This window comes from Ostrinia nubilalis, chromosome 30 (genome assembly GCF_963855985.1).
Source record: "Ostrinia nubilalis chromosome 30, ilOstNubi1.1, whole genome shotgun sequence".
In the NCBI taxonomy this organism is placed as follows: domain Eukaryota; kingdom Metazoa; phylum Arthropoda; class Insecta; order Lepidoptera; family Crambidae; genus Ostrinia; species Ostrinia nubilalis.
This window is the reverse complement of record NC_087117.1, coordinates 4,028,698-4,052,306: the sequence shown is the minus strand read 5'-3', so window position 1 is coordinate 4,052,306 and position 23,609 is coordinate 4,028,698. Positions and strand designations below refer to the sequence as shown.

Here is a 23,609-nt window from a genome sequence, read left to right as displayed (position 1 = left end):
CATCTGGGTTGCACCTGGGTCACACCTGGGTTGCACTTGGGTCACACCTGGGTCGCACCTGCCTCACACCTGGCCTACCTTGTATCTGCGAGGTGGTGAACAGCGGCAGCTTGGATATGATCTGCCTCACGGTGGGACATCGCGCGAGCCCGGCCAGCGCTCGACAAGCTAAGCCTCGGAGACGGTCCGCGTCGGTTATGGGCGCTTTCACCTGGTCCACACCTGGCTTACACCTGGCCTACATCTGGGTTGCACCTGGGTCACACCTGGGTTGCACTTGGGTCACACCTGGGTCGCACCTGCCTCACACCTGGCCTACCTTGTATCTGCGAGGTGGTGAACAGCGGCAGCTTGGATATGATCTGCCTCACGGTGGGACATCGCGCGAGCCCGGCCAGCGCTCGACAAGCTAAGCCTCGGAGACGGTCCGCGTCGGTTATGGGCGCTTTCACCTGGTCCACACCTGGCTTACACCTGGCCTACATCTGGGTTGCACCTGGGTCACACCTGGGTTGCACTTGGGTCACACCTGGGTCGCACCTGCCTCACACCTGGCCTACCTTGTATCTGCGAGGTGGTGAACAGCGGCAGCTTGGATATGATCTGCCTCACGGTGGGACATCGCGCGAGCCCGGCCAGCGCTCGACAAGCTAAGCCTCGGAGACGGTCCGCGTCGGTTATGGGCGCTTTCACCTGGTCCACACCTGGCTTACACCTGGCCTACATCTGGGTTGCACCTGGGTCACACCTGGGTTGCACTTGGGTCACACCTGGGTCGCACCTGCCTCACACCTGGCCTACCTTGTATCTGCGAGGTGGTGAACAGCGGCAGCTTGGATATGATCTGCCTCACGGTGGGACATCGCGCGAGCCCGGCCAGCGCTCGACAAGCTAAGCCTCGGAGACGGTCCGCGTCGGTTATGGGCGCTTTCACCTGGTCCACACCTGGCTTACACCTGGCCTACATCTGGGTTGCACCTGGGTCACACCTGGGTTGCACTTGGGTCACACCTGGGTCGCACCTGCCTCACACCTGGCCTACCTTGTATCTGCGAGGTGGTGAACAGCGGCAGCTTGGATATGATCTGCCTCACGGTGGGACATCGCGCGAGCCCGGCCAGCGCTCGACAAGCTAAGCCTCGGAGACGGTCCGCGTCGGTTATGGGCGCTTTCACCTGGTCCACACCTGGCTTACACCTGGCCTACATCTGGGTTGCACCTGGGTCACACCTGGGTTGCACTTGGGTCACACCTGGGTCGCACCTGCCTCACACCTGGCCTACCTTGTATCTGCGAGGTGGTGAACAGCGGCAGCTTGGATATGATCTGCCTCACGGTGGGACATCGCGCGAGCCCGGCCAGCGCTCGACAAGCTAGGCCTCGGAGACGGTCCGCGTCGGTTATAGGCGCTTTCACCATCATCAGCGATAGCAGGACCTGGTGATGACGTACATAAGTTAATAATAATATTCTTGGGGAATCTTAAAGGGACCATTCAGTGTCCCTTCAAAAATCCCCTTAGCTTAGGAACGTAAATATGTGGTGTTTGAGGATGCTCCGAATCTAATGGATTGCTAGAAGCAATAATGACGATATTCCTCCAACGTATTCTTGGGTATTTTGGCCAATCACTTTAGCATAACCATATAAATCCACTTCGAGTTCAAGTTGCCCTGACTGAAACTTATCAATAAATTACTCTATTCGTGAAGTAGTGAGTGACACTATACAGGGTGTTGATTTCAATCCTCGCCATATTTAAGGAGTTGATTAAGTAGCTTATTCTGATCACGAATCAGTAAAAAATATTACTTTAAAAAAAAATACGAACTTTAACTTTAGTAGTCAAAGAAAAATACCCTTTACACTAGCTACTTTACGTGGCTTCCTTCAGTAGGTTATCCGACATGATAAGCGAGCGATCCGCGTAGCTCGATGGGTGCCGCAGTGTAAACTATTGCAGTATTGCGAGCCACAGTACAGTTGATTTCGCACGGAAAATATTCGCTAAAAATTCCACTTTCGTTTGTAATTTTTTTTTGTGGATAATGCGTTTATATAAGTCATAATAGATCACCTAAATAAATATGGCGAGGATTGAAATCAACAACCTGTATAGGCTCCTATTGCCATATACTCGTAACACCCATTCACGAACCACTGAGTAAAAACTCGGTGGATAATTTTTTGATTGGATGCAAACGAACGGAACATGGTTCATTATAAAGAAGGCTTAAGGTCACTCAAAGGGCAACTACCCTATTCAAACCAAAAATTATAAAGGCTCAAAGTCACCCAAAAGGCACCTTTCATATTTAAATCAAAAATTACAATAATAAGAACAAACAACTCACCATAATCCCGTTGTTAGTTCTGACGCTCTCCCACACCTTCTGTATGACGTCCTCGTACGATCGTAGCGCTGTCTTCTTCTTGCTTGGGCCGGTGAGCGAGAAACGCGTAGTTGACGTGCCTGCCTGAGGAATAGTAAGTTACAATGTACTGCAGGTTGACTGGGGTAAAAAAATCTAACACTGGCAAGAATTCATAGATTGTTTTCGATTACCACAGTAGAAAAATATCATTTGTCATTTGAAATATGCTGTGCGGACACCTTATTGGCACATTTTTTCAATAATAATAATTTGTTATTGTCACTGTGATTTGTTGTTGATATGCAAAAAGGCTGCTTATCCTATCCTACACATTCGAACTCATTCGTCTTTTCCTCGTATTGGCTGTAACAAAAAGGTTACAATCCTACAATCAGCCCCGGTTTCCACCAAGGCGGAGCAGAACGAAGCAGAAAAAAGTTTTGAATCAATCAGATTTTATTATTTCCACTTCTCTCCACATCGCACAGTTCTGCTCGGCGTCGCTGCCGCTGTCAAATCTATAGTAAAATTAGTCTGCCCGACACTTAAAATTTTAATTTTGCGCTTCGCTCCGTTTTTGTGGAAACCTGCCTGACGTTAGCATATTTGTTCCTTAGGCTGGGTTGCACCATCTAACTTTGACTGTAACAAACGTCAAAAATCTGTCAAACTCCATACTAAATTCATCGGTTATCGTTATAGTTATAAAGTTTGATGGTGCAACTTAACCTTATGCCCGTTTTCACCATCAATCCCTAATTTTAAGTGACCCCTTTGAAAACAAAATTCATATTATATGTTACCATACGGGTCACTTAAAAATTAGGGATTGATGGTGAAAACGGGCATAAGTCTCCTTATTCACGTGTTACGACATTCACGGGAAGAGTACGGATCCTATTCTCTTCTGCCAGAACCATAATTTAAAGAAAGTCTACACAGTTTATGGCATCTCTACTTACTCTATGCACGGGCGCGCAGACGCAGTTGACTAGCACATTCAACGCTGCCTTTTGGACCTCGGGCTCCGCTACGATTTCACCGTCCGCCGCTCCTGTACAGAAATAACGAAAGACAATAAATAAACTAGCTTTTGCGCGCGGCTTTGCTCGTTTTAATGGTCTATTCCACTTTGATCACCTGGATAAAAACACCTAGGTAATCAAAGTGGGCTTCTTATCCATGGGTGACCAAAGAACACTAAAGATACCCCTATAGTTGAAAGAGCGCATTAACAGCTAAGAATTACCCATTTAAATTATTTGAACGTTTCAAACTTTTTTATCTCCGTTGATTTGGTGTTAAATGCGTTCAACTATCGGGGCAGAAAGTGACACTTTGTTCACCTGAACTGTGATCAAAGTGCAATAGACCGTTAATTTCGGTCTTTCACAGAAAGTTTTATTTATTCTCGTCTCGTTCCCTTTGCCATACAAAATGTATGGAAGAGTCGCATTTTGGAAACTCAACAAGTATAATATGGAATAAGTTGTGGTGTCATCATCATCCAGTAGCCCACTATTTTTTTTCTTTTTCTTTTCGTGATGTGCTGTTATTGTTTATAAATTGTGCTTACTGTGTTCAATAAAGTCCATTCTATTCTATTCAAAATCGAACTCACCCAACACGATGTTAACCCCCGTAGTGAGATCAGCGTCCCTCATGTCTATTTTCTCAGTCAATAAAAGTTGAACTCGCGGCGCCACGCAGCAAACAGAAACGACGTCTAACGCCGATCGGACTGTCTCTGATCTGAGGAGAAAACGACTTTATTAATAGGGAAATAAGGAATAAAATTGTCCGCATTCGCGCATCGACCGGACTATGTCGAATTTGCGGGCATACGACTGTATTACAAGCAAAATAGGGTTTAAAATCGACTGCACTCGCGGCCGTCTCGAATCTGAGGAGAAACGAGTTTATTACGAGCCGAATAAGGTCTAAAATCAACTGCACTTGTCATTCAAAAATGAACCTTCGATCTAATAACCTAAGTTAAAATTACATGACACACTCGAACGTTGTAATTCGAAAATGGAAGCTCCAAGTATCTAATTTTATCATTCAAAATGATCCTTCAACCCTTCCACTAGTCATTCAAAAATTTACCTTAAGTCTCTTCCATTGTCATTCAAAAGTGAATCTTATGTCTTCTACATTAAAGTCCATTTTACCTGCCATTGAAGTTCCACTCATAAGCGAACCCGACGACTTGCAGCAGTAGCGAGATGCCTCCCAATTCCACCAGCTCGTCCACAGGCGCCATTTATTTACACTGGTCTTTATTTATACAAAACAGACTTGGTTGGCAATCAAAAATGAACCTTCAATCCACTCTCCTAAATTACTTTTATATCTATGAAACACTCGAGCATTGTAATTCGAAAATAGAAGCTCCAAGTCCCCAACGTTACCACTCTAAAATGAACCTTAAAGCCCCACTCTTTGCCATTCAAAAAGCAGTCTTCAGTCGACTAACATACGGTCCAATTTACCTGCCGTTAAAGTTCCACTCATAAGCGAACCCAACGACTTGTAGCAGTAGCGAGATGCCTCCTAATTCCACCAGCTCGTCAACCGGCGCCCAGCGCGACCAGGCCACGCTTTGTAACAGCTCTATTTGCTCTTGTATCTCTTCCGGGGACGATTTTGAGGCCTGCAGTGTAAAATAATACAATACAGTGCAAGGTCACTAGGGTATTTGACACCACCGATCAAATGGGGTACTTTTAAGGACTGTCAAAAAAAGTGGTAGGGTTAATACTGGGACGTGTAAAAGTGCTTTATTACAAAAATAAATGAGTTTTATGAGTTTTAAAACGAGACTATCCTATAGATTTTGTAAGGCATTTCTGATCGAAAGAGTATTGAGTGAGTGACAGATAATGTGGTGTTTGAACATCAATGAGTGATGTGATGATCTCAAACAAAATCATCCAGTTTTATATTTCTTTCTTTGAGATATCTCAGTGGGTCTAGTCAAAATGCCATCGCAAACCAATAGGAAGTTTTCACTAATGTCAGTCGCCGCGTCACCAGTAATTCGATTCGATCGGAAAATGGCAGCCAAAATGCACATTGAACCACCAACGACGCGGCGATATAAAAGTTCATTCAAAATCGAATAAAAGTTAAAAAATGTCTATGACTTTGCGATTGTTTTTACTTTTTTTAGCTTTTTTTTTTAATTTGTTTCTTCCTTCTTTCTGCTCTCTGTTTACGTCTATGCTTCGCCGTCAAACTAACTGTCAAAACGACATCGCGATACGGATTTGTCAAAACAGCCTTACGGTGGGTTGCACCATCTTAGTTTAACTTTGACAAACGTCTAAAATCTGTCAAACTCCATACAAAAAACACCGGTTAACGTCATAGTTACGGTCAAAGTTAGGTGATGCAACTCACCCTATTGGTTTTCGATCGAATCGAAGCTTATCACCGGGGTTTTAGTAATCGCAATGAAAATGGCGGGTGTTGCGATTCGATTCGATTTTGATTGAGTCTTAAATGCATGTTGGCTAAGCCTTTGTATGGGAAATTTCAATCCAGTCTTTCGATTATCGATAGGTAGGGCTTTGCGATTCGATTTTTTGCCGTTTGACTAAGCCTTTTTTGTTATCGACCTCTTTTGCGATTTGTTTATTTGTTTGCGACTGGTTTGCGATGGGTTTGCGATTTTAAAGTGCGTTTTGACTAGACCCACAGGAACTGACTTATTTATGCGGTAGACGTATAGTGATGTGGCTAATATGTGTGTGATTAATATTTATGTCCTGACCTTATAAGGAGGCGGCTCGGGCACATTGTCGCCTTGCTGCCTCGCCACCTGCGCCGCCCGTAGCCTCAAGTGAGCCTCTAGATATCTGAAAACAAATCAACAAGATTACTTACGTAATATTAACACACAAAACAAGAGGAATACAAAAGAGACACATATGTTAAAAAGAGCAAACGGTACAATCCGTTCTGTCAAAGGGCCTGAAATCAGTCATACTATCGATATGTCGATAATATCGATAGTGTTTACGTATTTCTACAATATTATCGATAGTATGACTTAGAAAAAGTACTGTCGATAATATTGGTATTTCAATCGATATTATCGACATAGCGGTATCACTATCGATTTAATTTAATTACAGTAGAACGCCGATTATCCGAATTAATTGGGACCGGGGTCGATTCGGATAATCGGCCATAGACTGGTAATAAAGAAAAAGCGTGTTAAAAACGAACTGTCACACATAGAATAAACTTTATTAACTGTGTTTACAGTTCTACAATAACGCTTAGTTGAAATAGCTAGACTCCTGCGAGTTCTAACTAGTTACAACATAACAAAACAAAAATTACTTGGTTTTAATTTGTTATATTATGCTTAGGACCGATTCGGATAATTGGCGATTCGGTTAATCGGCGTTCGGATAATCGGCGTTCTACTGTATATGTATAGAATATTATTTTGTAATTTGTATTGCATATTTTACAAGGTGCGATTGCGGTCAAATACCTGCCGTCTTGCACAAAAAAAATTGTCGATAGAAATAGTGGATCGAACCCGCGTTCCTCGGATATCGAGTCGGCTAGTCCGACCCTTTAGACCAGGTTTCTACCAAGTCAGAACGGAGCGGAGAAATATTTTGAACAACCAATCAGATGTCATTCAGATTGAATGAAATTGAGAATGAAATCTAATTGGTTATCGCGCGAAGACGCGTTGTCAGTGTGTTGTGCCGCGCGTGTTTTCTATACAAACTGAGGTACTTGCATACAATGATTAAATCTGTCGTCCCGCGTACCGCAGCGGAGCGCGGCGCAGTGTGATAACCGCCTAAATGAGTTAGTGATGTTGGGTGTGAGCTATATCAATCGATCGATAGTCGATGTTTCTACAACACTCACCGGCGGGTGGCCACACAAACGTGGCGGACGATCTGTCGCGCGGCGCACGTCTCGTCGTCAGATACCCTCATCTCCTCGTCATCCGACCCGAGGATCGGCAGCGTCGATATCACGTTGTACAGCTTTCTGAGACCGTCCTGGAATAAGGATGACAATACATTAGGCACGATGAAAGATCCTAGGATTGACATAATCATCACCATCATTTCAAAGTCAAAGTCAAATTCTTTATTGCTATTTCACGGTTTACATTACGGGACTATTCCCACCTCTCGTTCTCACCGCTGCAACTTCTGTGTATGATCTACAGCTTGACAGCCAATAAAAACCCAACCAGTGAAGGCCAAGTTTGTCCCAAGGGAAAATTAAACTGTCCCGCAACTTCTTTCTTTCCATATTTTTCTTTGTTACTATTTATAGTTAAAAATTGTTAAATTTTATACCCCGTAGCTACAGAGGTGAAAACTGAAAACTATAGGCTTTGACTAACTACACTGTATCTATGCAATTTATGTATTTGTAAGCTGTTTGTTTTCTGAATAAAACAAAATAGAATAAACTAAATTAATCAGAGAAAACATAGGAGTTCGAAGTTAAGGTTCGACTTCCCTCCAGTGCAAAGCGGATGACAGGAGACAAACAAAGGTTTAGTAAACCTTCAAGAAAAGATATACACCAAAAATATGAGTCTAATATTTTCTAATTATCTGTCTGACGGACAAATAATGGAAATTTTGTCATCTAGCTAGCCCCCATAATAGCCTATTATGGGGGCCTATCTTGTGAACTATTAGCTACCTGCCAACAATATTTTTCACAAAACACGCTCACCTGATAGTCGAACTCCTCGAGGATGACGCGGAACTGGAAGGACAGCCCGAAGAACATGGTCGCGTGGCAGCGGCCCGAGTCGTGCGAGCATTCTAGCAGCCACAGCGCGTATCTGACGACAGATAATAATAATAAAGCTTTGTAATAGAAAATTGAAAGAAACATTACGATGAACATCACTTAGATAAGGACAAAGAAAGTATACGGAAGAAAAGATATAAATATTACAAGGACATAAAATGTGAACGGAGCAGTGCCACCCTGTTGCAACAGCGATGTCCATCGCAATGGGACTCCATTCAGCATAATAATATGCCGTGGCACGGTGGGGAAGGCCACGACGCTGGTTTTCAGTATAATAAGAGATCGCACCGATTAATTGGCAGAGCTAAGGTGAGATGAAATGAAACTTCACAGCAGGAACTGTATTCATAAACCGTGTGTACAAATAGGTAGACCCGGTAAGCTTGGAGAGTAACTCTGCAAAACAATAGGTTCTGCAAGACAATAGCGTCTAAGCTAAGCACTCCTTATGGTAAGTGTACTCCCAAAGCTCCACTTACAATGATCCGTTCACAAGTGCACCATCGCGTTACTCGCAGTACGTCAGATCTTAACAAAACTCATTAACTACGGTGCGATATATCTAGGATGTTCCAATTTAAGCCGTATATCCTACGCAGTAGAGTTCAAACTCACTTGACTAGATCAGCAAGGGTGGAGCGGGGCAGAAGGCACACTCGCTCCATCGCGTCTTCACAACGCCAGGTAGTGTGAGATGATCAATTGTTCTAATTTCGACCGTATGTCCTACGCCGCAAGGCACAAACTCACTTGCCTATAGTGTAATATAACCGGGGTATTCTAATTTCAGACGTATGGTCTAAGCAACAAGGCTCAAATTCACTTGATTAGATCAGCAAGGGTAGAGCGGGGCAGAAGGCACACTCGCTCTTCTTCACAACGCCAGGTCCTAATAATTCTCATTGACTACGGTACGCTGTGCGATATAACCGAGGAGTTCTAATTTAAGCCGTATGTTCTACGCAGCAAGGCTCAAACTCACTTGACTAGATCAGCAAGAATAAAGCGGGGCAGAAGGCACACTCGCTCCATCTCGCTTCCTCGCAGTACGATATGTCTTTACTTCTCATTGACTATGGTGCGATATGACCGTAGTGTTCTAATTTGAACCGTATGTCCTACGCCGCAAAGCACAAACTCACTTGACTAGATCAGCGAGGGTGGAGCGGGGCAGAAGGCACACTCGCTCCATCGCGTCCTCGCAGTACGCCAGGTAGTACAGGCATATCGACACGCCGGTGGCTGCCACCGATGGTCTTGGTACTTCTAGAAATTTCTGGAACAAAACACAGGTTTATATTATTATGTTGAATAAAATATCTAAAAAAAATTATCAGTTATAAATTATTACATATCGTTTCATCCACAAAGACGCGCTCCACCATTCTTCCGCTAATGTTTGAGTGTTATCGGTACACGCTAAATTATCCATGAGTGCACACTCACACTACAATAATGCCGCTCAGATTGTTCGGATCAAACTCCCCGCGCCCCGCGCGACTGAGACCAAAAATTAGTGGGGCGTGTCTTCGTGGATGAAACGATCTAATACGTAGACTTGCAAGTGTAGTTATTATGCGTGATAACTTAAACTTAATGCCATCTGTTGACCCAGCCATCTACTGAAGCGCTGACTTGCAAGACTGAATTCTACAAGTTATGTTTTGTCTAACGCCACCTCTTGATGCCGTAGTTCTTGCTAATGCTAAACACAGCAATTGCACAATGCAGACCCGAACTCTAGTGCGAGCTAACTTACATCTAACGCCATCTATCGGCCGCATCGCGGAACCAATACGCTGCGCTACAAAAGTTATTGCGAGTATATAACGCCATCTAACGGCCGCGGCTGGAACCAGCTCCTACCTGCAGGCCGCCCATGTTGATGAAGTCGATGGAGAACTTCTTGTGGCACAGTAGCGCCGCGAGGTACTTGAGAGCCTCGAACGCGACTCGGTTCAGTATATAACCACAATAATAATAAGTACTACGTACAGAAGTTTTACTTCGCGAAGGTATTTAAAAAAATGAATGCTCAATGTCATTAACAATATGGTGTAATTTAGCCTGTCTCAAAAGTCAAGCACCATTTTGCTGACAAACGTCAGTGATCGGCACTGCGCCGAAGCTATAGGGCTGACTTCGGTAAAATGATGTGACGTGAGGTGCCAAACTGCGGAAAATGGCGGAGGAAATACATGATTTAGCATGAATTATCATGAAACGGCTCGGACCAGCTCCTACCTGCAGGCCGCCCATGTTGATGAAGTCGATGGAGAACTTCTTGTGGCACAGCAGCGCCGCGAGGTACTTGAGAGCCTCGAACGCGAGCCGCGAGTCGCGCGACTCACGCACGTTCAAGTAGCCCAGGATCAGGCCAAGGGCGTTTTGTTCGAACACGTGTGATAAGAACTGTTGGGGAAAGCAGTCATTAGTGATTACGTGCAGGTAATACCTATAGTGTAGGTACGCTATGCGCGAAATTGATCGAGACAGATGTAAACACGCATTTCAGTTAGTTTCGCGTTTCTGTTCGATCAATTTCCCGCATAGTGTACCTGCGCCTTTATAGTCTGCACTGGCATCGAACCTTGGGCGACGTGATGGAAGGAATATCGCCAGATACACAGGATATTATTTTTATCTCATGAAAGCGGGTTAAGAAGACGCCGTAATAATTGGGTTATGGCTTTTTTGTTTAACACTACCAATCAATTGATATACTTTAAACTGTCAAAACGAGACTATCATGGAATTTGTAAGAAAGTACAAGCCGATGACGTCACTAATTTGCCAACTGTATGAGGGAAAAACCTCATTGAGTAAAAAATCTTACAGTTGATTTAAAATTGTGTGTGTGTGGAAGTAGGGCAAGCTATATTTGGGACGCGTATATTATGTGCCCTAGAAGGGGCCTATGTAATGAATAAACTATTTAAATTTGAATTTAGTTTTAAAGACCACAATGAAGTGTGTTTAAATGTCCTATCATATTATGTAATCGTAAAAAAGACTCACCTCTTGATATTCCCCCATAGGTGTTAAATAACGCAATATCAACATCTGTTTCGTCGCGTCTGTCGGAGGGTGAATTTGTATATTGCCTGAAACAAACATATTTTTATACTAAAAGCTCTCATTTAACCTTAAGACACTTCGCAGACAACCGAAAGACTCGGTCGAAACGTCAGGCAAATACAGGTAATATTTGTTACTTATCTGCGTATAGAGTTAAAAACTGTTTGAATAAATTAAATTATCCAATGAACGAAGCGAAAGTTTAAAAAAAAGTATTAAAACGATAGCCGTCATTGGTAGTTCTCTACGTAACAAATGTGAACCGATCTTTTTAACTCAATACTCGACATCATGCCGACATTATGCCCCAGTGCTCGGGCGAGCAGGCTGCGTTCGATGACGTAGCCTCGGGCCACTCACCGATGACGTAGGTTACCATCTCGGCCCAGCTGGAGTTGTACGAGGTCACATGCGGCAGCGACGATATATGGCCCGATGTCTATGTCATTATTTAGATGATCTAACTTCTAAGCCACTTCTTGCTTAAAAACTGGCAGCAAACTAGCAACATTTTGAAAATTTTCTTGGGACTGGCAACACCACTCACCGATGACGTAGGTCTCCATCTCGGCCCAGCTAGAGTAGAATGAGATCTTATGAGGCAGCGACGACATATGGCCCGGATTCGAAATCATTATTTAGATGGTCTAGCTCTGCTAGACTCTAAACTCTGATTTTTAATTCGACGGAATTTTGACATTTCAGAAGTGCTGCCAACATTGAAACATTCCCACTAAGAATGGAGAGCATTTCCGCAAATTAAAAAATAATCCTTTCTTGAATTTAAGGTTTCACTTGAAAAACTAAGGCTTAAAAATGTACTGCTCATTTCAAAATAGTTATTTGAATTTTTATTATCATATTTTTGAAGTTACAAAAAAAATTGGGAAATTATTTTTCTACTACTGGACTCCCTGGCCAATAATTCATGGGTTACAAACCTTTTTTATGAAAATCCTTTTGTTAATAAAATCTTAGTTGCATAAAATAACCAATTTAACAAGATGCCAATTTTATAATCCAAGTTGATTATGATGACGATAATGATGATTGATGATCAATACATATTTTCGTTTATGATAATATGTTGTTTTACTGTGTTAAAAAAAGTTTTTTTCTATTTAATCTCTAAAATATACGTAATAATTAGTGTACATTGAATTCACAAAACAAACAATAGTTCATTCTTGTAAGTTGTACTTGATGAAATTTCATTTCATATTATTTATTAATAATTCGAAGCAAAAAAGGCTTATTACATCTGAATTGTCAAAAAATGACAGCTGTCAGAATTCCGTCGAATTAAAAATCGGACTATAGCATATTCTTGCATAAAAACTGGCCCCAGTGTTCCGGCGAGCAGGCTGCGTTCGACGACGTAGCCTCGGGCCACTCACCGATGACGTAGGTCTCCATCTCGGCCCAGCTGGAGTTGGAGGAGGTCTCGTGCGGCAGCGGCGCGGGCGGCGGCGGGCGCGGCGGCGGCGACATCATGCCCCAGTGCTCCGGCGAGCAGGCTGCGTTCGATGCTGAGACAAGAAAATAAGTACCATCAAAAACAATACTTGTCAAAAAAACCAAGTCTCGCAACTCAGTTGTTCTACGGTAAAAAGTTGTGAGATCCATGTAATACCAAGTCCAGGCCAGGAAATCTTTAACGTTTTACATAAATTATTGACTTGGCCATCGCACTAAATAATTTAATTTACACGTGTTTTCATGCGATGGCCAAGTCAATAATTTATGTAAAACGTTAAAGATTTCCTGGCCTGGACTTGGTATTACATGGATCTCACAACTTTTTACCGTAGAACAACTGAGTTGCGAGACTTGGTTTTTTTGACAAGTATTGTTTTTGATGGGATCTCATTTCTTTTTGTATTTTGTAGATAGCAGTTATGTATCTAGAAAACTGGACCGAAATTGAAAAATTTTACTCGACTTGGCGGTTGCACTACCGTGCCCTCAAATATTTTAGTTTTTCCTTGATTCATACACCAAACACTACTTATATTCCAAATTTGGAGCTTCTAGGTCTGCTAGAAGTGCCTTAGAGTTTTGATGATCGGTGAGTCAGTGAGTCAGTGAGTGACAAAATTAAGAAACTTTGACCCGTTATAATTCTTAAACTACTGGTTCAAATTGAATGAAATTTGAAATATACCGTGTCTTTACAATGCCTGCATGGTTACTGAAAATTCAGTCTTCTAGTTTTATCCACAACGAAGTTACAGGGGGTCGAAAATGGCCTGAATTGCTTCGAGAAAAGGATGGTACGGCCGTGCCGCTTTTTTGCTCGACTTGGTGGGGGCACTGCCGTGCCCCCAGATGTTACTATACTATACAGTTTTGGTGAGGAATTTAGTGAAGGTAAGAGGTAATGCAGATAAGAGGGGGGGAGGTAGAGCATTCAATAATATAATATTATATAATATTATAATAAGAGAGGTCCGGCGGCGACATCATGCCCCAGTGCTCCGACGAGCAGGCTGCGTTCGATGCTGAGACAAGACAAGTATGTTAAAATACTATACATATAAGATTTTAAACTTTCGCGTTCCATTTCAACTAAAATAGTAAGACACGGGTCTTAACGCGACGTTTATTAATGAGTTACATTATGTAACTCATTGGAATTGAGTAAAGGTGAGAGGTAATGCAGATAATAGGAGGGGGAGGTAGAGCATTCAATAATACGAATATTCTTGAACATTTACACTGCGCCTCTAGTCCCAAACTAGACAAAGCTTGTGCTATGGGTACTAATATCACATTATTTTATGAGAGGAAGGGATGTCCGGCGGCGGCGACATGCCCCAATGCTCCGGCGAGCAGGCTGCGTTCAATGCTATGGAGAGACAATAACTATGTTATTACAGTTTTGGTTCGTGAGGAATTGGAGAAAAGGGATGGGTGATGGGGGTGCTGGTTCTTTTGATGCTTAGATTGTTATCATTTTCATAAGAATAAGGAGGCTGCGGCGGCGGCGACATCATGCCCCAGTGTTCCGGCGAGCAGGCTGCGTTCGATGCTGAGACAAAACATAATAATATTTTTATATTATTATGTGGATAGCTAGTTTTATCATAATTTAATTTTATGAAACTTACAATTGCTGAAGTTTTTGACGGGCGTCTCTGGGTCCCGCGGGTGCGGCGCGTCTTCCACCAACATGTCTCCTCCCCCTCCCTCGTCTTTGTCCCGGTCTGTGCAAACAAAATATATTTATTGAAGCGACGATAGCCGAACGGTGAAGGTGCCTGACTGGCCGACTCGTGACCGGAGGAACGCGGGTTCGATTCCCACCGCCCACCTATTGTGGTGAACCCAACTCGTAACACAAGCATATTTAGCTTACCACGAGGGGTTAACGAGATTATTAGTAATTTGCATTGTTCATATTTACAAATTGCTAATAATTCTTAAAAAAATATTAAAGAATATTGATCTATCAAAGGCTGAACCTTTGGGATCGTCTTCGAACATAGGCCACCTCTTCGAATTTTCACCGACTTCTGTCCCCGATCACTCGTATGCAGTTTATTCCAGCCTGTAGCCGTATGTCGTCTGTGAAGAATATTCATACAGGGCAAAAGTTCTCGAGTAGCAACCACGCTCCGGTAGAAGGGCGTGTGTGGACGAGCCGGTTTTTATCCGGTTTCGGACCGGCGCTGGACGTAGTATTGAGGAGCCGCTTTCGAGTTCTTCGTTCGAGTGAAATCGACTCATCGGCGCGCTCACTATCACTAAAATTACTTGGGTTTTTATTGGCGGTCAAGCTGCAGATCCTGGCTACACAGGAGTTGCAGCGGTGGGAACGACAGGTGGGAATAGTCGGCTCGGCGGCGTGACGGAGTTCTGGCAAGGCTGCGGGAACGAGACAACAACTGTCGTCTGCTGTCACGCTACAGTACCTCTCTTGTCGGGCGCGGGCCCGTTGCTTCGCCCGTTGTGGTCGTGGTTGCGCTTCTTGTCGAATCGCGCGAAGTGCCGCGTCTGGCTCGGCGGCGTGACGGAGTTCTAGCAAGGCTGCGGGAACGAGACAACTGTCGTCTGCTGTCACGCTACAGTACCTCTCTTGTCGGGCGCGGGCCCGTTGCTTCGCCCGTTGTGGTCGTGGTTGCGCTTCTTGTCGAATCGCGCGAAGTGCCGCGTCTGGCTCGGCGGCGTGACGGAGTTCTAGCAAGGCTGCGGGAACGAGACAACTGTCGTCTGCTGTCACGCTACAGTACCTCTCTTGTCGGGCGCGGGCCCGTTGCTTCGCCCGTTGTGGTCGTGGTTTCGTTTCTTGTCGAATCGCGCGAAGTGCCGCGTCTGGCTCGGCGGCGTGACGGAACTGGCAAGGCTGCGGGAACAAGACAACTGTCGCCTGCTGTCACGCTACAGTACCTCTCTTGTCGGGCGCGGGCCCGTTGCTTCGGCCGTTGTGGTCGTGGTTGCGTTTCTTGTCGAATCGCGCGAAGTGCCGCGTCTGGCTCGGCGGCGTGACGGAACTGGCAAGGCTGCGGGAACAAGACAACTGTCGCCTGCTGTCACGCTACAGTACCTCTCTTGTCGGGCGCGGGCCCGTTGCTTCGGCCGTTGTGGTCGTGGTTGCGTTTCTTGTCGAATCGCGCGAAGTGACGAGTTTGACTCGGCGGCGTGACGGAATTCTGGCAAGGCTGCGGGAACGAGACAAAAACTTAACTATATTTCTAACGCGTAACTGAGTCAATGCCTGAAGTGTGGGAGTGGCACGGGAGGGTGTTTTTGTGAAGACAAACATCAGCGAGACTTCAAATATCATATTTAGCTAATATCTGAAGCATATTTGAAATATGATTCAGATATTCGCTGAAATTGACATAATGATGTGGCAGAGCATATAATACAACTGAGTTTTTTGCGCGGCTTCTTTCTTTCTCGAAGCAGTGGTAGGGTTAATACTGGGACGTGTAAACGTGCTTTTTAAAAGCCTACTTGAAAAACAATAAAAAATGATTCTTTATTTCATACAATTCTGAAGCACATCTGAAGTCCCCTTGACGTTCGACGTCAAAAAAGCAAAGCAAATCCTCCCGTGCCGCTCCCATACCTTAAGGACAGACTAAGATATGCGCTAAATCTACACAGATATCGTAAAAATGCGTCGTATCGAGGAAATCTACGATATCGCAACGTAGCTCGATACTACACCGTTACAAAAAGTTGCTTTATAGCTATTAGACGGTTATCACACTGCGCCGCGTTCCGCCGCGGAGCGCGTGATTTTCATATAAAAAATCACGCGCGCGGACGCGTTGTCAGTGTGAAGTGCCGCGCGTGTTTTCTATACAAACTGAGGTACTTGCATACAATGATTAAATCCTTAAAAAGAGATGCGAGATGTGATAACCGCCTTACTATCATTATTATTGCCAAAAATATATTGCTCACCTTATCATCCAGCGTTTTGTTTCTCAATTCGTGTAGCCTCTTTAGCATTCTCGGCACTAGCATAGCGTTCAGATCCCTGCAACGAAAACATATTTTAACACCGTGCAAAAATATTTCAGTCACCACGTTTCTGAAGCACTATTTGTCATAAATATCCACAATTTCACTCGCGTAAAACCTGAAAAATCACAGACTTCCAATTTTCAGCGTGCCAATAGGTGTTAACGAACTGTCAAATAGTTGCAATAAACGGTTCTGTTACGTCGCATCTCGCATCTCTTTTTATCACAGTGTTGCTGCTTCATCTCGCTCGCTCAGTCCTTTGTCGCTCTATTCCGCTAGGTATATGTGACCATTTTCTCGACCAACACCTCAAGAGAAATGGTGGTGGCTGAAAACCAGCGCTGTCTAGGGCAGGTAGTCCTTGGCGGCACATGCTGAGCCACCTCCATTTGCTTTTTCTTTTAGCATATAAGTTATTTTAAGCTTATAATGTAATTTTGTTTCTTGTAATTCCTTTTGTGTAAAAAGCAATAAACGTTTTTTTATTTTTTATATTAACTTTATGGGACACCCTGTATACAAGACGGCTCACCGGAAGTTGGTCGCAATCTCTTGCACCTCCATGGCGGCCGCCAGTAGTCCGGTCGCGTAGCACTGCAGCGGCTCGTCTAGTTGGTGGCCCAGTTAACCAGGCGGTGGCTAGGGCGCGCTAGAGACGCCCTGTATACAAGACGGCTCACCGGAAGTTGGTCGCAATCTCTTGCACCTCCATGGCGGCCGCCAGTAGTCCGGTCGCGTAGCACTGCAGCGGCTCGTCTAGTTGGTGGCCCAGTTGACCAGGCGGTGGCTAGGGCGCGCTAGGGACGCCCTGTATACAAGACGGCTCACCGGAAGTTGGTCGCGATCTCTTGCACCTCCATGGCGGCCGCCAGTAGTCCGGTCGCGTAGCACTGCAGCGGCTCGGGCGAGTTGGTGGCCCAGTTCACCAGACGGTGTATGAGAGACTCGTTGTCCTGCAGAAATAAACTTTGTTATAGGTCTGGACTTACTACGCTTAACTGGAGTCCATGGGCGTAACCAGAGGGGGAAGGCTGCCCCCCTTGAAGTCGCTGAAGGAACTAAGAAATGAAATAGTTTATTCAGTACATAGGCCCTTTCCAGGGCTTTTTTTTTTAAGGGACGCGCGCTGGTAGCTTGAGGAGCTTTTCCAGCTTCACCGGGCAGAGTGGCGAGTACAGAAGGTACTCTAGCCGTTTGGCGATCGTCGGTCGCAGACCAACGTTCGCGATCGGGCCGTATCGAGCGCATAAGGCGCCCGATCAGTGGCGAACCCAACTAGAGGGTTGCCCACCGCGGTGTTGGACCAAAGTCCAGCCTACGGCGGGCTCACTCTAGTGGGCCCGATCGAGGGGACTACGGACGCGGCCTGAGGGCGCCACGGTAGGCTCGGACCTCGGCTCAGGCCGTGTCCGGGGGACGGATAGGGGATTTCCAGGGCACTTATACACGTCCCAAATATAGCTTGCCCTACCACCACTTCGGGACATGTGGACTGGTGCTGAGAAGAAGTGGCGGAAGAAACTCAGTCACCTTTGTCAGAAAATTAAGAGCTGGATATACTATGACTTTTGCTGGGTACGCCCCATGATTGAGTCAGTGCCTGAGGTATGGACGGGAAGGTGTTTTTGTGACGTCATAATATGTCAATGGCACCCTTACCATGTCGCTCCCCCATACCTCAAGCACTGACTGTCGTTATTCATTTGAAAGAAATAGATGTATCCAGTATCTTCTGTGTACCAGTTTCTTCTTTATTCATCTTTTTAATACTCATAAATTTTTCAAGATTAACTCCTCATAAAGATAGCAGGAAGGCGCTGGATGCAGGCCGCTACCAACCATGCGATGTAGAAGTCATTGGGGGAGGCCTATGTTCAGCAGCTGACGTCCTGTGGCTGAAATGATGATGATGTTGAACTACGACGATGACGCGCATGATGAGAACAAACTAGAGAACTATAGAAATAGTAGTATCTATTAAAAGTGATGCGTGAGCCTGAGGTTGTGACGTCACCTGGAACACGACGCTCATCTCGAGCCCGGGCATAAGGTCGAGCGTGAGGCGGCAGGCAGCTATGTTCAGCTTCAGCACGTCACGCCCGGTTATGTTCTGACGCGAGTAGTAAGTGTCGCGAACGTAGTCGTTTACTAGCTGCGAACAAAGAAAAATAATGATTAATAAATTCTCTTTATTTTACACCACACTAAACTACAAGGTGACTTAAATCGTTGGCATTCTTTTGAACTAAGACTCTACTCATGATACATAGTACATTTTATAAATATGAGACAAATCCAATGAGTTTGAGCTCTACGAGCTATGTGCCCTGCCCACAGCCACTTGATTTTAGCAATTCTGCAAGCTATGTCGAGAAAGATGTTGACATTTTTAAAATCACCTTAGTCATAAAGTTGTCAGGCGGTCGCAGTGAGTGTGCGAGCGCGACAGCAACATGATTACGGGCGGCCGATAAGGATGGACAGCGCGGGGTCATTGAACGAAGTTCTACGTGCTCGGCAACCGGACTTTAGCCAGGTGGATCCTGGCTAAAGTCCAGCTTGACCGCCAATAAAAACCCAACCAGTGAAGGCCAAGTTTGTCCCTGTTTGTTTGTTGTTTGAAATTAATCAGAAGAACATAGAAGTTCAAAGTTAATTACCTTGGTCATAAAGTTGTCCTTCTTGAACATGACCTTGAGCGCGTGCCCGAGCGCGCACTCGGGGTCGGTCCGCGATGGGTGCCGCTCGTCGAACGGGTCCGGGTCTTTCTTCATGAAGTTCTCCGTCTCCGCTTCTATTATCTCCGCTATCCTGGAAAGTTAAAGAGAATATTGTAAAAACAATCGTACATTTTATTTAATTATTAGGCTATCGACATGACATGACTAATAAAATATTATAATTGTAAAAGTTTGGATGTCTGGATGTTTGTTACTCTTTCACGCAAAAACTATAGAACGGATTTTGATGAAACTTTACAGTATTATTGTTTACAGCCCAGAACAACAAATAGGCTATAATTTATGACGATCTGTGACAAACGAAATTTCACGCGGGTGAAGCTGCTGGCAAAAGCTAGTACAGTATTTTTTTTTATTTTTCATGTGTTGATAATTTCTTCAATCAGTGGCCAGACTATAATCAGATTTGTTGAGTGTCTTTTTATTATAAAAGAGCAGCTGGCCTATGCCAAGCTGTCTTCTTAACCTTTAACCAGTGACACGTAGTCTCACAGGCGTCTCATGTTTTTCAAATTCTTAGAATTGACCACTTCCCCTCGCTTGCAGCGACCCAGCGTCTTAGTAGCTTTTGTTTTAGTGCTAAAACGACCACAGAAGAAGGCAGACGTGTTATCGGTTGTTTTGCACGTAAGTTATACGAATTAGAAAATCGATCGTAGCCTGTGAGGCTACATGTCCCTAGTTGTCATACAAAAACTTTTACACTCTACTTTTTATTTTAAGTGCAAAATGGCAGAAAAGACTAGGAAATGATAACTCCAGCCCACGAATTCATCAAAGAATAAAATATTACGAACGGTCAGTCAATCGTTTGAACCTTTTGAACCTCGTCAAGGTTGCATCTGCATGACAAGGACGTCGCGCATCTGATATGTCATGATAAGGGGGTGCATGCGATTGGTATCATCTCATCATAATAATATAGCTCATGACTTAGTACTAAAATCTTTCGGCTTCAAATCGGTAACCCGAAAATTCTGGGGTGCCTTAGCCCCCCGCAATATGAACATCCAACTTATGGTCTTATGAGGGGTGAGGAGGGGGGGAAGGGGTCGCCCCGGGTGCCAGGCCATGCTACGCCGCCACAGTACACTTGTGTTGGGGTGTTGCAATACCTTATGTTTGCAATGTTCTCGCCTTTTCTGCAAAAATTGCCATTGATTTTATGCCAATTTGAGCGGGTGTCAGAATTTATATTTTTAGTTTTCAGAAGTGGCTTTTATGTTTTTTCGGTTTCTGTATTATTAGATTTTTAGTAAAAAGTATTAAATTTGACATAGAATTTATATAGTCTATTAAAATGCTAAAAAAGGACCTCATATCAATTGAGGCTGAAAATTACCACTAATTGGTAATTATAGTTTTTTTCTATGTAATTATAAAAAAAATGATTGAATTCATTTACATTTGTTTTATTGACATACCAATAGTTAAATACAAATACAATTTTAAAGTAATCCACATGCAATTTTGTCCATTTTTTGATTTCGAAGTAGTAGCCTGTGAGACGTCATGTCCCTTATAGTGTTATAAAATAGTCATGTCACTGGTTAAAGGTTAAATTACATGGTTTCTTTTTAGCCTTTAGTAAGTAATAAACAGAATAAAAAAATTATAAGAACCCATTTATCAAGCTTTTATAAAAAATAATGATTATTTTAAAAGACAAGTGGATCACAGTCTCACAGACAAGTTGTAACATGTCAAAACATATTCATACATACTTACGTAACATTACAATAGTTTGTTTACACAAAACAGCATGGTGTTTGGGAACAATAAAATTAAATTTTAACAAGTGATTAACAATGTAATGGTTGAAGGAAAGGTTTGCCAGAAGTATGAAAGCAGATCAGAGACTTGTGGGCTGATAGAGTGATCGGGCTGTTAAGTGATCGGGCTGTTAATCAGTTGGTAGAACATGTAGAAAAGTGCACTTTTTACACTAATTCAGTATCGACAGATTCCTCATACAAACTGGAAGCCAACCAAACTATTGGCTGGCTAGAAGTCTCTAGTCTGTAGGTGTCTCATCATCGTCATCAGGTCATTTAGTCTTCACTGCAGGAGCAAGACCCTCTATAATTTACCAGAGGCAAATGGGAATTGGCCTACACTACCCACGCTGGCCAGACGGGTTGGGGAGGCAGGTTGCCAAAATATGTAGTAAACAATTTATATCCAGTTGCTTGTGGGTAGACACAAATTTAATTTTGAAATTCTGTCTGTGATTCCAGCTTCAATGAACGTTTCTATGATTTTTTTATTCCAGTAAACTGAAATTTTTAAATGATTTTACCCACATTATTGCAAAATAATTCGCAACAACGTAAAACTGATAATCATAATAGAACTTCCAAATTTTCATATAACCATAGCAATATACCAATAGTCTAAATACTATGCTATGGTATACATAAGCATAAGGTACTTCTGGGCTGCAAACCAGTTGAATTGGAATTTTATTCTTATTGAAATCTAACTAGGTAATACAAACAAATTGATGTACATATCTCATTAGTTACCTTTTCAGAGTTAACTAGACTCAAGATAAGGTTGATTTAAGACCTTTATAGCCTAACTTACTAGCTTAAAGTATCATGATCACACTAGCTAACAGCTTTGTTAGTATATTCAAAGTTCTCCAGGTATTTTTTTTGTTTTTTAGATATATTATCAGTTTTATGTATTTTAACTAGTAGTTTATACCACGAAGCCTATAAATTGCAGTATTTTAAGTAGATTTTATGCCTCAATTGCCAGTAAGTATGGTTTTAAAGAAAAAATGTGCTTAACATTCCACCAAGTTGTAATACCTTGTTAAAGTCGGTATTGGGTCATAGTTTGCCGACTGATGCTGCTCCTCCCACTGCCTCAGGAGCTCCGTCACCTCTTGGGCTGGTGCTGAATCCATTTCTTCAAAATATAAACTTTATTTAAAATCGTATAACCTAAAACGTCACTCGCACCACAACACACGGTAATTATACTTCGGTCCCCAATCAGCAATTGGCTAACAATCTACAAAATATGCTTTTTTACAATGCATTGTATAAAATTAATTCCTATAGTACAACTAAATTCGTTATAATCAAGCGTATTGTCTTTTAAACCGCGCACTCCATCATCAAAATTTTAATTTGGGGATACCATGATATATTTTTAATTTTCCCCACCGCCCAGTTGATTTCCGTATCATTGTGACGTCACTTATTATTTTATTGCACCACATGGTGAAAAATGTAAATAGTAACAAGTTAAGGATACGGATAATTGTTTAAAAAAAACATTATTACTAAACATTTTAATGCCACACATATGTTTGACGCTACTTTATTAAAATTACATTTCCATACTAAAAGTCTTCTTCTTCTTCTTTGTCGTATTTTTTCGCTGAGATTTTACACGGTGCATAAGTATTTTGAGAAATGTTAATTTTCAAAAGAATACTTATACTAAGCAAAATACCTTAAACAAAGAGACATCACAAATAAGACAACATTTATACATAAAAATAACTCATAAAATAAACATGCTTATTACAAATTAATTTACTAAAACCAAATTTTTATTTTATTTGATTGACAACTAACAAGAAAGACATGATAAATACAAGGAAACCTTTATAGTAAGTAAAATCTAAGTGCTAAAAAATATTTTCTTATAAAGATTTTTTCTTATTAGAGCTTATGCGCACGCAGAAGTCAAACACTGTGTTAAAATCTCTCTGACTTGCTGACAAAGATCCGCAGTTCAATCAACTACCAAAAATAAGATCTAAATATTTTCCCCTATTTTGGGGAATTATATTTGACGTGAAGCCCTGTGACGAAACTTTTTTTATAACCTAATGCTGCTTTTACACTATGCGGAAGTTAGCCGAGTCAAGTCAAAAAAACCATAAAGTTAATCCTTTGAAAAAAACAGAGGAGTGGGGATGAAATTCATTCATTTCATTCCCACTCCACTGTTTTTTTGACTTGACTTGGCTAATTTCCGCGCAGTGTAAACGCAGCTTAGGATCAAATGCCTCATGCCCAAACCAGAATTAGCATATCCAAAATTAAAAAAAATAAACTTTTTTAAAAACAAGCTTTTATTCTGAATTTCGAAAGTTTGT

The 23,609-nt window shown here is 42.9% G+C and overlaps 1 protein-coding gene across 1 annotated transcript in view; it reads right to left on the bottom strand.

Moving 5' to 3' along the window:
• The window catches only part of LOC135085919 (protein mahjong), a 56,863-nt gene extending 34,213 nt beyond the window's left edge, over positions 1-22,650 (bottom strand). Inside the window, exons 1-22 of the mRNA XM_063980703.1 lie at positions 22,306-22,650; positions 19,409-19,559; positions 18,763-18,900; positions 17,577-17,701; positions 16,686-16,761; positions 15,807-15,931; positions 15,498-15,615; positions 15,339-15,449; positions 15,185-15,290; positions 14,381-14,476; positions 12,668-12,799; positions 11,211-11,296; positions 10,437-10,604; positions 9,335-9,468; positions 8,109-8,220; positions 7,278-7,414; positions 6,154-6,238; positions 4,871-5,031; positions 3,997-4,127; positions 3,338-3,429; positions 2,355-2,477; positions 1,284-1,437 (exon numbers count right to left, since the gene is read on the bottom strand). Coding sequence (XP_063836773.1) covers positions 1,284-1,437; positions 2,355-2,477; positions 3,338-3,429; positions 3,997-4,127; positions 4,871-5,031; positions 6,154-6,238; positions 7,278-7,414; positions 8,109-8,220; positions 9,335-9,468; positions 10,437-10,604; positions 11,211-11,296; positions 12,668-12,799; positions 14,381-14,476; positions 15,185-15,290; positions 15,339-15,449; positions 15,498-15,615; positions 15,807-15,931; positions 16,686-16,761; positions 17,577-17,701; positions 18,763-18,900; positions 19,409-19,559; positions 22,306-22,403 — 2,659 coding nt within the window. The 5' untranslated portion in view covers positions 22,404-22,650. The remainder of the gene's footprint in view (positions 1-1,283; positions 1,438-2,354; positions 2,478-3,337; positions 3,430-3,996; positions 4,128-4,870; positions 5,032-6,153; positions 6,239-7,277; positions 7,415-8,108; positions 8,221-9,334; positions 9,469-10,436; positions 10,605-11,210; positions 11,297-12,667; positions 12,800-14,380; positions 14,477-15,184; positions 15,291-15,338; positions 15,450-15,497; positions 15,616-15,806; positions 15,932-16,685; positions 16,762-17,576; positions 17,702-18,762; positions 18,901-19,408; positions 19,560-22,305) is intronic.
• Positions 22,651-23,609: the final 959 nt, after the last annotated feature.